Source organism: Martes martes (assembly GCF_963455335.1).
Source record: "Martes martes genome assembly, chromosome: 1".
Classification (NCBI taxonomy): Eukaryota; Metazoa; Chordata; class Mammalia; order Carnivora; family Mustelidae; genus Martes; species Martes martes.
The window spans coordinates 83,377,700-83,391,764 of record NC_137888.1 but is presented as its reverse complement, the minus strand read 5'-3'; the positions used below and the strand labels follow the sequence as shown (position 1 = coordinate 83,391,764).

The 14,065-nt window shown below is 40.9% G+C and overlaps 1 protein-coding gene across 1 annotated transcript in view; it reads right to left on the bottom strand.

The window, feature by feature from the left end:
* Window positions 1-1,047: 1,047 nt before the first annotated feature.
* The window catches only part of IQCJ (IQ motif containing J), a gene marked incomplete at both ends in the record, with an annotated part of 51,063 nt that continues 38,045 nt past the window's right edge, over window positions 1,048-14,065 (bottom strand). The window contains 2 exons of the mRNA XM_080802601.1: window positions 1,048-1,291; window positions 13,233-13,313. Of these exons, the coding sequence (XP_080658727.1) occupies window positions 1,048-1,291; window positions 13,233-13,313 (325 nt within the window). The remainder of the gene's footprint in view (window positions 1,292-13,232; window positions 13,314-14,065) is intronic.

Genomic DNA, 14,065 nt, shown 5'->3' with positions numbered 1-14,065 from the left:
CCACTGTTATTTGTACTCAAGTTACTGCTCTTTAGAATCCACAACAGACAAAACCACTTATTAAGGAACATGTAATTCAATCATCTGAAAACATGTCAAAGCAACCTTTGCTTGATCTCATTGTGATTACATTATTTTGGCCATTGGGGAGCCTTTTAACCATGAATAAACATGATTACAAAGTAGTCAAGAAACGTTTTTTAAAAAAATAATACACTTGTATAGTTACTTCATTTCTCTTCCCAACTTCTTTCTATGTATTCCAGTGACTATCATACATGATCGCAAAGGCCATATTCTCAACAATCTGTATTACAGTTGCCTGATCATTTATTTCCTACCACATTTGGTATGTTTGTTTGCTTGTTGTTGTTGTTTTTAAATAAAGACTTTCAGCAGATGTTCCCATTCATTAACTGTGTACCAGGGTTCTTAAACAGGTGGCCTCTGGGATCATTGATCTGTAGGTATGGTCTACTCACATTTTAAATTTTCTTACTAGTTGCCAACATTTAAACATTTGCATTTCTGGCATCCCTTAAGAGAAGAAATCACATTTGGCAGTGTCTGTCTATCCAGCATCCCTGCTTAGCAACACATCCAGGATCTAAGCAGGACTCCCCCATTAGGTAAGGCCTGTGTTCTCCAGTAGCCAGTCACAGCTTAGCCCACATCAGCCACAAGGATTTCTTACCCGGACCCTGCAGGCATCTGAGTTTCAACTACTGAGTTTGTGACCCATTTGAATTCTTCCTGTAAAAGTTCTCTTTATAATCCTTATAACCAAACTAATCTTCTATCATATTAGCACAACAAAACTCTACCAGAGGCACAGACTAAAGGGAACACACTGTTATAAAGAAAAGGAAAAAGATATTTCTTAGTAATAGACAAATGCAAACACACAAATGAGTAGTCTAGGTTGAGATCAAATGCAATCAATTCCCTCAAACTTGATGAAGCTGTGCTTATGAATTACATCTTCATTCTCAGATGACAAACCCTCACCATGGGTTCAAATATAGCAAATGAGCAATGGTGATAGACTTAACAACAAGCCACCTGTTCACATCTCAACATTTCCTTCTTGGAACCAAAGACCTGGTGATCAAATGATTGGCCAGTCAGGCCATAAAGAGAAAACATGGCACTCACAGGTGTGCTGCTGTCTGAGAAGGTGTTCATGCTGACAGAGCTGCTCAGCTTCTCTGAGGACACAGAGGGCGGGGACGGGCTCCTCTTCTCGAGAGGATCCTGCCGCTGCAGGTACTCACGCCAGGCTCGCTGAATGCTGGAAAAACAAAACCAAACATCATGTGCTCTGTCACCACTTGGTCACAGACTCAGAAAAGCACAAGAAGTCTGAAGGAATTGGCTTTGGAAACGGAAAATGTAACACACAGAATGTGACGCAGGAAATCAGAAGACCTGTACTGTTTCTTTTACTGATTTGACAATCATGGACTAAGTTAAATCAGTCTACAAGAGTCATCTTAGTCACAAAAAGTCATCAAAGTGAAACTAGTTTGCACATGTAAATGTATTTTGATTTATGGGACACAAAACCTTTCAATATCTCATTCTATATTTCAAATGAGAATAATAAATAGGCTAGCATATCCCTTATTCGTGCACTAATATAGCCTTGTTGAGAGACTCTTTGAGACAAGGTCAGCCCTAGGCTCTGGCAGTGACTGCAGTGCCGCTCTAGAGGGTGCCATTTACATAGACCTCAAGGCAAAGGGAATCCCATGATCCTATGGCTCTGCTCTGGGGACAAGACAGTCAAGAGCCCTGTGGTCATGGATTTTTACATACTGTGGAAGGAAACAGGTAATATATGGGAAGTAAATAAAGGAATGGACAGAGAGGACAGAATATTTTGAAGTGTTATGAACTACCCAAAAAGCTGAAACAACATGATTAGGTGGCTATTGGACACTTTACCCAGGGAAGCTTTTTATTTCCTGTGATTAGTATCAAAACAAAGCCTTCTGCTTCCTATAATAGAAAGCTCTTTTTTATGAAAGAGAAGTATTTTTTTTCCACCTGAACTGGTTTCTAATCTTTGAAATTAACATCTAGTTTTTCACAGGTGATCAGTGAATACAGTTCTCTTCTGGGAATTAACCAAACATGAAGACCAATTTTCAAGATTCAGCCTTTTAAAATAGTTTTAAATAGTTGCACTAATTCCACTACTATTTCTTCTAGACTCCTGGAAGTATCTGATCTTCTACAATTCTTCCCAAACACAATCAAGGCAATCAAAGTTGTCTCTGTATAAACAAACTGATTTATTTTTACTTGGCTGAATGGTTCAAAGAGCATCAATTCTCAACGGTCAGAGGTTAGAAAGGGCACCAAAACACTACCATGTTACTAAATTTATACATGTCCCTAATTTATTAAGGCTCCGAATTATAATGCTCAAGGTAAAGTCCAGAAGCCACAGTTAAACAATACCTTTGGATCAGAGGCCAATTTCCCCTGAAGCTCTGTAACATAAGTTTCAGGAGCCCTTATAAGCCAGGATTTTCTTCTAAGACCTTAAGAGGGGCTCTCCATGGTTTGCATAAAATTGCAAAAGTAGATAACTTCTAGGATTTTTTTTAAGAGCGCTCCAAATTATATATACACTTCAGACCCTATTAAGGCAGGATATGGTCCTGCTTTGGATTATATGTGGTTACTGTTTAATTATACGATGCTTGCTCAAAATACATCCTTATTTATTTACTTTTCTTTGGTTTCGGTACTTTAAACAGAATCTCAAGGAAGGTTCTGTAAGAGTTTGGTAGTCTTGTTGCTTCTTCAGGGACCCATTTTATTAGGGAGTAGCAAAGTTTTGGAAACTATTAATAATTTCTACGTCATCTAAAGTGCTTAGGGTCTCCCAGAGTCCTGATAACAAGTTCAGCCACTGGAGGGCACCTAATGTTTGTAAACCTGCCCATCAAGGGCTTAAAAAAAAGTGGCATTGTAAAGGCTATTTAAAAAATATAAAACATTAACAAGGCATGGGACACCCATACATTTGGTGGCATTGAGGTATTCTCTCTTTCTTGCTTATCATCTTGATTATTCAGAAAATATGGAAAGAAAATGTAGTAGCCAGTTGAGTTTTCATTTTAATTTATTGAACACCAGGGGGCAGTGTAATGCCTTTAAAGAACCAAATAATGCTGGGCAAAGGTGAATTTGCACTTAAAGCATCCCCTTCCCCCTCTTAGTTCTATGGTGCCTGGAAAGTGACATTATCAGTTTTCCTTAAGCTAGAGACCAAGAAGATAGCATTCCTTTCTTCCAGGTGGGTGGATATCCTCTTTTAGTTGACAAAGAATGTGACAAAATTAAATACCTTTAAAATGTGTATTAAAATCACCTATAAGCCTCCTCACCTCTTTAATACAAAAGCTATTTTTTAATTTTTGAATATTTACCTTACTATCCTTGTCCACATATATGGAAACAATTTCACTTAGTTAAAAGCATATAATACTATATTTTATTCTTTTTTAACTCAGAAGTTAAAAATGAGAGGTCAGGCACATCACTATTATTTAATTGCTACATTGGATATTTTTAAAATGGTACATCATGCCATTATTACTCTCTGAATCATAGAAAACTACTTACATCATACACTGTTTACTCCCATTTGGCCACTTTGTAGATTAAATTGTTTTATTATTAGCTCTCTGAATACAATCCCCAAATGCTATTTTACTGAAAGAGGGAATTAAAACAAAATGCAGAAGCACCTCATCCCTCAGTCATGGAGAATCACCTTTCAGCCTTCTTATCGCAGCTGTACCACAATTCCTACTCACAAGTCTCCTTCAAGGCTGCAGAGTAAACCCTGAACACCAACTACCTTGACATTTTTATTTCTCAAACTAAGCCTTGCTATCAATATAATTCTTTAAAGGCTGGTTGCAGTAAAGGAGAACATCTTGTGTGTTTCTATATTTTGAATTATAAATATAGAAGCTTATTTCAAAGTACATAAGAAATATATTTTTCAATAATTTTTTTGCTTGTCCAACTCCTGTTTGTCTTCTATCACAGAGCTAGTGTCAGAGACTGCCTCTGCCATCTCTCTGTATGTTCCTATCCATCTCACAGTGCCAGTGGCTCCCTCCTACGCTCATGGCCACTTGATGACTTACAGTTTGTGCAGTCCTGGTTGTCACTGGCTGTCCTTACATAGAAGATGTCCTTGCCTGGAAGACAGAGCTCTGTGAGCTGGGATGCTTAGAGAAGGTTTGAGGGAGTCCTGGTGCTTTAATTAGCCTTGAAGGGTGGAGGGGATTTAGACTAATAAGAAGGATGAGGAAAGCTTAAGGGCAAAGCCTTGGAAATGAGGGTACCAGGCAGAAGGTAGGAGGTTCCCAGAGGAAAGTAGTGGGGCCTGAGGCTGTGAAGACAGAAGAAGGGTCCCAGATGTCTCTGAGGGTGAGTCTGGGGGCAGATTGGGCAGTACCTGCCCCTTGGGAGGGGGAACCCCATCCTGGCACAGTTGATTATTGCCAGATCTTACTACTTATCAAGAATAGTCAGAAATCTGAGTTTTTATGCGAAAGTTACTATTTCCTAAATCTTACCAAATAATTTTTATGACTTCAAAATACATTATTACCCAAGTAGGCTAAATTTGGTGATGGGAAAAAGAAAGGAAACCATCAAAGAGGATAGAAGTCTGAGCATATTAGGAGATAACATCTAATTATATATAACTCTTTTTATGTGTATTCTCCCATTCAATCCTTACCACAAGTGGAATGTGAGAAGGTGCTATTACCATCATAATGGTAGTTTTTGCCTGCCTGACATTAATTTTTCCTTTATTTTGTTCCAGCATTCATCTTTCTTTGGGGACCCACCAATCCATGGGCACAATGTTGGGAGAGCCCACATAAGAATGAAGCTGTAATGTCCAGAGCAGAGCTTACAGAAGGAGGACAGAGATATCTGATGATGCTTGACTACCTGGGTCTAGATATGCTTGAGGCACATGAGCCCCTGGATGTTTCTGTTAGGTGATCTAATATAATCTCTTTTTTATAAATAAGTTAGTTTGAGTTGAGTTTCTTTTACTTGCAAGCAGGAGTCCTCGACAAATTTCAGGAAACAAGATAGGAGCTAACTGACAGACCTGACATTTGGACCAGATCCCCTGTCTTTCCATTACATTGTGTTCCCTCCTCATGGTTTGGCAAAAGGCAGAAAGGGAGAAGAAAGCAAGGTGATGGATTTGGCTTGTCACATACTGACTTTGAGTAGATAAGTAGAATCCCTATTTGTTTAAGCCTGTTAAATCTTCTATGTGTGACTAAAAGCTACCCTAACAGATAAGCCGTGATTTCATTATTTGGTGTCTGCCTCAACCCTGTATCCTGATACAAACCTGCCCAAATGCCACTGAAGGGCCACTGCATGCAACAGGCAGGTTTCCCACAGCATTTGCCTGAATCTCTAGCCTGCTTCCACTCCATTCCAGTTTCTGCCTAGTTTGTAACTCCTGACGTCATTTGATTGTTGGTACTTCTTAAGCATCATGGACTTATGCCCTTATGGATCTCTCTGCAGGTTTCTTCACCTCGACAGTCCCCAACTCCTAACTCCATCACAGATGGCATTTGGGCAACTTGGGCCTTGGCTCTATAATGCCCTTCTTTCTGAAGATTGAGAAAGCACTTTAGAAATAAGACACCTAGAGACTACTGAGTCTGAAAGTGAAGAGTGGCTCTCGGAGATATTAACCATGCAAAAAGAAGAGTGTCAAATTAGGCTAATCCAGACAACTCTTTTCCAAGAAGTCTTCTCCCTCCACTAGACTGTGACTCCCTTGAGGGCAGTGTCCATCATATTGTCACAGTTCTAAAAATATGGTAAGTAGGTGATCAACAAATACATTCTCCTAACATTGTGCCCCAGAAATAATAAATCTTCAAACAAGAAAAAGTTTTCCTTCATGAGGAAGTGTGCTTAGAAGCTAAATGTGTTCATTATATTCAGCAGCTCTGTGACCTCTGTTTGGAACTTTCCTATATTTTCCATCTCTTCATGGAAGTTCTCACTGTGCTCATCCATTCTTCTCCCAAGTTCAGTGAGTACATTTATGAGCATTACTTTAAACTCTTTATTATACAAATTACTTATCTCTGTTTGATTAAGGCTCCCCCCTCCCCAGGCTTTATCTTGTTCTTTCATTTGGAACATGTTCCTCTGTTTCTTCATTTTGCTTGACACTCCCTACTGGTTTCTAAGTGTTAGATGAAACAGCCGCCTCTCTGAGTCTTAAATGGTTGGCCTTGTGCAGCAGATGAACTCTGCCCTAGCTGTTGGCTATCTCTCAAACTTTGTGATTGTCCAAGCAGCCTATTTTATTTTAATAGCTCCCAGTAGTGAAAGGTGTGCCAAGACCAGTCAGTGTCCTAAAGAAGAGGATCATAATCAGAACCTAAATTCAGGCTGACTAGAAGCCAAACCCTTAGGCAGCAGCTTTTAAAGTATGCAAATGTATATGTTCCTGAGGGGCTATAATTGTAAACTCTGCTGGCCTCCAGAACCAGGTGATCGGGAGATGTTCCCTGGGTGACAGTAGCGAAATCTGGGGCTCTAGATGAGTATATTATCTCCTCTCTGGGAGATGTGGGTGAGCTGCCGTGAGGTACAGAGAAAGCACAAAGATGGCATCCCCAGGCTTCTATTCCCTGGGACCATCTCTGTAGCTTACAGATGTGTGCCAAATCTGAATTCTGTCCCTAAGGCCCACGCTCCAGGTCAAGCAAACAGACCTCTTTCACAGAGAGGCTAAGGGAGTGCTTCATCTGCTGCCTATTCAGGGCCCCAGAGTGGTAACCTGCCAAGAATTGTCTCTCCAATTGTTACAGTCCCCTAGGAACCAGGAATGCAAGCTCCCCTGGCCACCAGAGCCAAGTAATCAAGAGGTTTCCCCTGGGCAGCAGCTACAAAAACCAGGGCACTAGATGTAAAGACTGGGACACCAGACATGTATAAGAGCTCCCTTCGAAGACATGTTAGGACTCTGGAATGTGGCAGAAGGAGAGTTTAAAGATAGTGCCTGCCCTCTGAGGTCTTAGGAAAGGTTGACAGTCAGTACTTCAATGTGTATTTAATTAAAAGTCTGCCCTTCGGGCTGCAGCTATGATGATAAGCTAATAGACCTCTTTTACATCGATACTGAGCTCCTGGGTCTGTTGCTCTTGCTGTGCCCTGCGGGTGGTAGCTGTTTAAGACTCCTTCTCTGTTGGTTACAGTCCTATGGGGACAGCTAGTGCCACCAGAGCCAGTCAGTATAGAGATATTCCCTGGCAGCAGCAGCAAAAATCAGGGCCCTAAACAAAGGTATAAGCTCCTTTCTCCAAGATTCCAGTGTGCTGGAGCAAGGCAGAGGGACAACACGAAGGTGGCATCCGCTGGCCTCCATTCACTGAGATCCCCACTGTACGCTCCCAGATAGGTTTAAAACCAGAAGCCTGTCGCTCAGGCCAAAGCTCCTGGACCAGCAGCAAATAGCCCTCTTTCTCAGAAAGGTGGGTGTGTGTTTCAGTCAGCTGTCTGTGCAGTGTCCTGGGAGTGGTGGTCTGCCAGGAACTCTCTCTAATTGCCACAGTCCTATGGGATACGGGAATATCAAATCCCCTGGCCTCCAAAGCCAGGTAAGCAAGGGGTATTCCCTGGGTGGTGGCCACCAACACCAGGCCATCCAAGCCAGGCCAGCTGTCCTCTGGGAGATACTGCTGTTCTGCAGTGCAGAAGGAGAACACAAAGATGGTACTCACTGGCTGAAGCAAGAAAGAGGGGGAGTGCAAAGATGGCACCTGCCAAAAACGGAAAAAAAGAGAGAAAGAAAGAAGGACGGGGAGGAGAAGTCAAAGGAGGAGAGGGAGGAGAAGAGGGAGAGTGAGAATGAAAAGAGAGAGAGAAAAAAGTAAAGAAATAAAAAGAAAAAAATTAAAAAGATGGTGCCCACTAGCTTTAGTAAGGCAGAGAGTAGGAAGAGGGCTCCCACCATTCTCTGACCCCAGAGAACACCCCAGCAGGCCTCTGGCTCTCAGACTCATGCTTCACAATTAGGACACCAGTTTTTTTCACATGAACTCTGGGCACTTTTCAAAGGGCTACTTCTGCATGGGACCCTGGGACAGGTGTCAGCACACAGGCCCTTTAAGAGTTCTGCCTCACCCTCAGTTGGTCATAACCCTACAGGTCTCATGGGCACTGGAACCCCTCTCATCTTCAAAGCCAAATGTTTTACAGACTTGTCTCTCGGGTGCTGGTCTTAGTTACGGTACCTGATGCAGAGTAAGATCCTTCATTCTTCAGGAAGAAGTTCTGTGTTTTCAGTTCCCTCCTGATTGTGAGTCCCTGTACTGGGGTTGGGATTTACAGCAAGATTATGTCCCAGCATTTCCTACCTGTTTTGATGTGGTTTCCCTCTCATCTGCCTGACTTAAAGGGGTTGCTCTGCTAGTTTTGTTTTGTTTTTTTTTTTTCAAGGGATATTGTTCCATAAATAGCTGTAAATTCAGTATGTCTATGGGTGAATTCAGAATCTTCCTGCATTAGGCATCTTGAACTGGAACCCCCCCAAAACTAAGTGTGTTTAGAGACATATAGGTTTTGGTCAGTTTACTTCTCATCAGTTGTGATCTTTGGGTAAAATACTAAAGTTATTGGCCTACATTGTGCTTACTCACAAAATAGGAATAACAATAACCTCTGTGAAATTCTAGTAAGGAACTAAGGATAAGGTATCTAAGTCAGTCTCAAACTTGATAAGTAGAGGTCTTAGAAGATCATTATAATTACTTAAAAAAAAAACACTTTCAGAAATTTTAAGTAATATGTGCTAATCATATATATTAATGTGATATGCTGGATTCCTAAGGATCCTTAAGGGCACTATTTCATTAGCCCAATTTGGCATAAAAACATGTTTGAAAACAGTATAACTTCATGGAAAAGATACATTAGGTCATTTTTTTAAAATTTTTTCATTGAAAGCTTACTACAATCCTTTTTGACAGGGTTAATGTTATTATTTTATAGAGGAATGCAACTGTGGCCCAGATAGGCAAGCAGTGTTCCCACGGTCACACAGTGGGTAAAGAGCAGAGCTGGGATTTCTCCTATTTGCTCTAACCCCAGAGTCTATGCTCTCAACCATTCTTCTCTCATTTCTTCTTTTAACTAAACTTCTTTTTTTTTTAAGATTTTATTTATTTATTTGACAGAGATCACAATTAGGCAGAGAGGCAGGCAGGCAGAGAGAGAGGAAGGGAAGCAGGCTCCCTGCTGAGCAGAGAGCCTGATGCGGGGCTTGATCCCAGGACACTGGGATCATGACCTGAGCCGAAGGCAGAGGCTTAACCCACTGAGCCACCTAGGTATCCCTTAGCTAAACTTCTGATCAAACTTGATGGGCATAACTCTCAAATGAATGATATTTAGCAAGGCTTTATTGAGAAATAACTTTGAAAGTCTTCTGGGAATTGTCTTTTTACTGTCTGTGTTTATCTCTCTCACTCCCTCTCTTTTATAGAATCTAAATGTTATTTCATCACCAAATCATCAAATACCTTAGTAAAAAATGAGGGAAACTGGACACATTTAACAAGTAGATGTTCAAAAGATGACTTGTAGTCAATAGATGCCTCTATTGTGCATAGCAAAATATTTATTTTGCTAAAACATCAGAGAGGGATTGCACACAGTTAGTGAACACCTGTTAAGTGATGGTTTATATTCAGAAGATGCATTGTAGATCTTACTACAACAGGCAAGATGTGACCCCCATGTGAAGGGTAGCAGTTTTATGGGATTTGGAGAGTCCATTTCCTTCTTTTCAGTCAGTCCACTGTGCTGAAGCCTGTGCTCCTTGATGTGTGCCCTCAACCCCAGGCCCTCAGGCAGCCTTGCCTCTTAAGAAGAGGTTTGTCTTTAGTCTTAGGCTTGTGCTGAGGGACTTTGCTGTGGTACTTTCACTATTACTTTTGCTTTCACTGAATATTCTGACTTGTGAGGCTTGCCTTTGCTTGATCTTCAGAAAACCTGCTTTTCACCTCCCTCAAATGACTTTTTTATTAATAGCTGTGCAACCTTGATTGCTTTTTCCCTTTTGACATGGTCCTTTGATCCTTCAAGTCTAAAACTCAAAATTACCCATGAACGGTTGCATTCATGAACCAGGCAATGTACCCTTCCCGACATTTCCTCTAAATTCCACCTCCACACTCACATGTGTTCTTTCCTGGCAGGTCTTTACTTCTTTCACTGACACATTGCACTCCACAAAGAGGTTGAGACTTTCTTATCAAATTCTTTTCTTTTTAGTTGGGCTGAGTGTGAGGAAACAACTGAGAGTCTTTCCTGCCCCACCCGACCCCCACCTCAAGTTCTCACTAGTGCAGGTGTATGATGGAGGGAGCCCACACTTGAGAACAGTCTCATCTTCCTTATTGTCTTTTATGTTCACAGATTGGCCCACCAAGGTGCATCCCACCTCAGGACTTGCAGAGGTTGCAAGCCCTTCATTGGAACCTTCTAACCCTCTCCGCCTCATCAGGGAAGGGAGAGGAGAGTTTCCAGGAAACCAAGCAGATCTTATAATATAGTAATCCTCGCTTCACTCACTTCTCTCTACCCACTAGAGGAAGATAGATATTCATCAGGTTCCCACCAACAAATGCCACAAGACCCTGAGAGAACGCCTATGGAGTCTGACAGTGACTCTGGAACCTGGGACAAGGCCCCATCTTTCATATCCAGTGCTCTGCAGGACTAAAGAAAATCCTTTGGGAAGTGGGAATGAGGGTTTGCCAAGATCCACCCTGTTGTGAGGATGCCAAGGTCAGTCTGAGGGAGACAGTCCCAGCAGACAAGGGGCACAATGAAAGGCACAGCCTGCATCATTGGTGGGGACTCAGGGGAGACCAAATGACCATTCTCACAGGGCCCCAACACTTAGAGCTATTTTTAAGGAAACAACTGATGAGGAGTTAAGTGTTACCATTAGTGGGAATCCTGAGGAAGTTGGGTGTTTAGCACATGAGGGATGGGAGAGGTAATATCAAGGAGAAGGGGCAACTAGAAAGAGGAGAGAATACAGAGAACAAGCTGCTCAACTGTAGGAAATATTTAATGTGTGTAGAGGGGAGATGTTCAACCTGTCTTGAGAGTTAAGAATTTAATAACCAGATTAGGCAAGAGTCACTGAACTGGACTAAATTCTCCGATGGGACTCAAATTCCATTATTGGACAAGATTAAGCTTTCTCTTCCTCAACCCCCTCCAGTGAGTGGAAATGGGGTTCAGAGTTATTAGAAGAGATAAAACCATTCTGTTTGCACCTCACTGAGCTGAGACTCCTCTATCAAGCCAACTACAAGGAAAGTCCCAGACTCTGAGCTGGCTGGAATCTCAGCCAGGGAGATTTTTTTTTCTTGCCTGCTCTTCTTCCTGGCACCTGCCCCTCTGCCTACATATTAGGGATGCTGAAAACCAAAAAAGACCAGACAGGTTTCTTAGCTTCATTTCAGCATTCAAATCAAACACTCCTATTTTTCACACAAACAACTTTCCATTCTAGCACTTTTTCATTTAAGAGGATGTTATCTTAATGAGAAAATTCCTAAGAATAAAGCAACCTCTGTTTGAAAACTCACATCCTGTGTAGTGAGGCTGACACATTGCTTGCATAAAATTTGGTAACCTGATTTATTATTCACTTAGTAAGCATGACACAGAGCTTCCTAGGAAGGGACCCAACAGGTTCAGAAGCCATGTTTGAAATTTATCTTGAAGGTATCTCTATGTTTTCACTCAGAGACAAGCTTTTTATTGATAACCAGGGTTAATGTAAATTGGCAGGGGTTTATGCTAATATTTGCTTTTATCCAGCAGGATATAATATATATGTGCATCATTTCTGTTCCTAAATCCATGGCTTATTGTTCTTCAAAGTTGTACACCTCAAGGCTCCCTTCTTCAGGGTGACTTATTTTCTAAAAGATTCCTCTTTGGGCTTTCCTGCAAATGATCAGTTATCCTAGCCAACCTCAGACATGTTTAAATTCTCAGATACATGCCTCTCAGAGTATTAAGCTGTGTATATGCACACACGCGCGTGTGTGTGTGTGCGTGAGTGAGAGAGAGAGAGAGAGAGAGATTACATAGGCTCTCATTGAAAATTCTTATATGCACTCCTGAGGGAAAATCAGAATGGGAAATGGTCACAGAAAGCGAGCATAGTTTAAAATTGCTTCTAAGGTGATTATGATAGGTCCCTTCTCTACTTAAATATGGTTTTAGGAAGTTGCTGTTTTTTTCTAGAATATAGCCTGTCTCACTCTGGAAGTTACCAGTTTCATTTTTGTTAATATTGAAGTGTTCTTAGAATCATATTTTTTTTAAGATTTATTTATTTATTTGAGAGAGAGAGAGAGGTTGTGAGAAAGGGAAGGGGCAGAAGGAGAGGGAGAAAGGGAATCAGACTCCGTGGAGGAAAACAGACTCCATGAGGGGCTCCTGACATGGGGGCCCCAAACCAGAAGCTAAAGCAGAGTTTGATCTCAAGACCCTGAGATCATGACCTGAGCTGAAATTAAGAGTCAGATGCTTAACCAGCTGAGCCACCTAGGCACCCATTCTTAGCACCATCTTTATATGACAGTCATTTGTAGTTTGGACATGGATTCACATTTGGCCTTATTAAGAGAGAATAAAAAGGAAAATGACAGGAAGTGAAGAGGAAAAGAAGAGATTTTTTCCAAAATATATGGATGAGAGGTGGAATGGAAACAGGAGGAAGAGGATTGAAAGTGTTTAGGTGTTTAATAAAGAAATGGCCCAATATAAAAATAGTCAAGTTGTTCCAAGGTGGAATTCACCAAGTTACTAAGATGAAAGACAGCGGCAAATGCTAGTGGATGCTGAAGAGGTGCATTCTGCCTTTAAAAGGGAAAAACCAAGAAATGTGCACGTGATGACAATAAAATAGTCCCCCATATTATCCAGTAGATGGCGCTGTTTTCCCAAAACAGTTTTGTTGCCGCTCAGAACAGAGGAAATAATCTTTAACATATAGATGTGAAATATATAAATGCTTAATTCTTGTATCCCCAAATTCCAGAGTAGTCTAGAAGTTCAAAAAACAAGAACTGTAAAATTACTGCTTTAATGTAAACTTTGAAATAACTTACATTTTCACCTTTGATTCCAGGGGCTGTAGATTGAGGGGATACTTTTCAATATTATTCTCCATATCCATGGCCAGCTGGTGACTAGAAACAGAAATAATGCCTCAATATAGCTGAATCTAGACAACCTACATAGCAATAAAACTGATAATTTATATTTATTTGAAAAAGCAGATATACATCCAATTTTGTTCATTTTAATTAATTCAAAGAGGCCTAAAGATTGCTATTGGTGGATAATGGATAAATAACCGTATCATAAAAAGAAAATATTGTTTTGCCTTTTACCTTTTCTGTTCTTTTGATTTTTACCTCTTAGTTCAATATTCATAAGGCATGAGAGTCATTTCCCTTAAGCAAAGAGGAAAACAAAATATTGGGCCGTTTAGGTGGGGTGGGGGAATATAAGGAGAGTGTTACAAATCCCATGGCATTGTCCAAGTTGTAAAGGAGATCTCATTCGTTCTCACTCCAATGGGCACCACTGTCATTGAACCTTTCCTCCTTTCATTCTGTAAGCTTTGCAGAGCTCTCACTATGAGAAAAGCATGAATCTCTGCCTTGGAAAACTCCTGGCAGGGGTTTATAGATATAGGATCACTGCTCCTCTGGGCTTGTTAGGCAATCACTGGGTGCTACAATGATCAAGGAAGATTTCATGGAGATGGTGGTAGTTGATGTGGGTTTTGAAGAATGGACGAGAATTAGGTAAGTTGAGATGTGAAAGGTAATACATATGAGAGAGATGTTAAAACAAAAGATTACGGGTGATAAAATTCAGGCTATTTTTAGACAGTAAGGAGCAATTTGGTGAAAGTGGAGGATAAAAGTAGGAC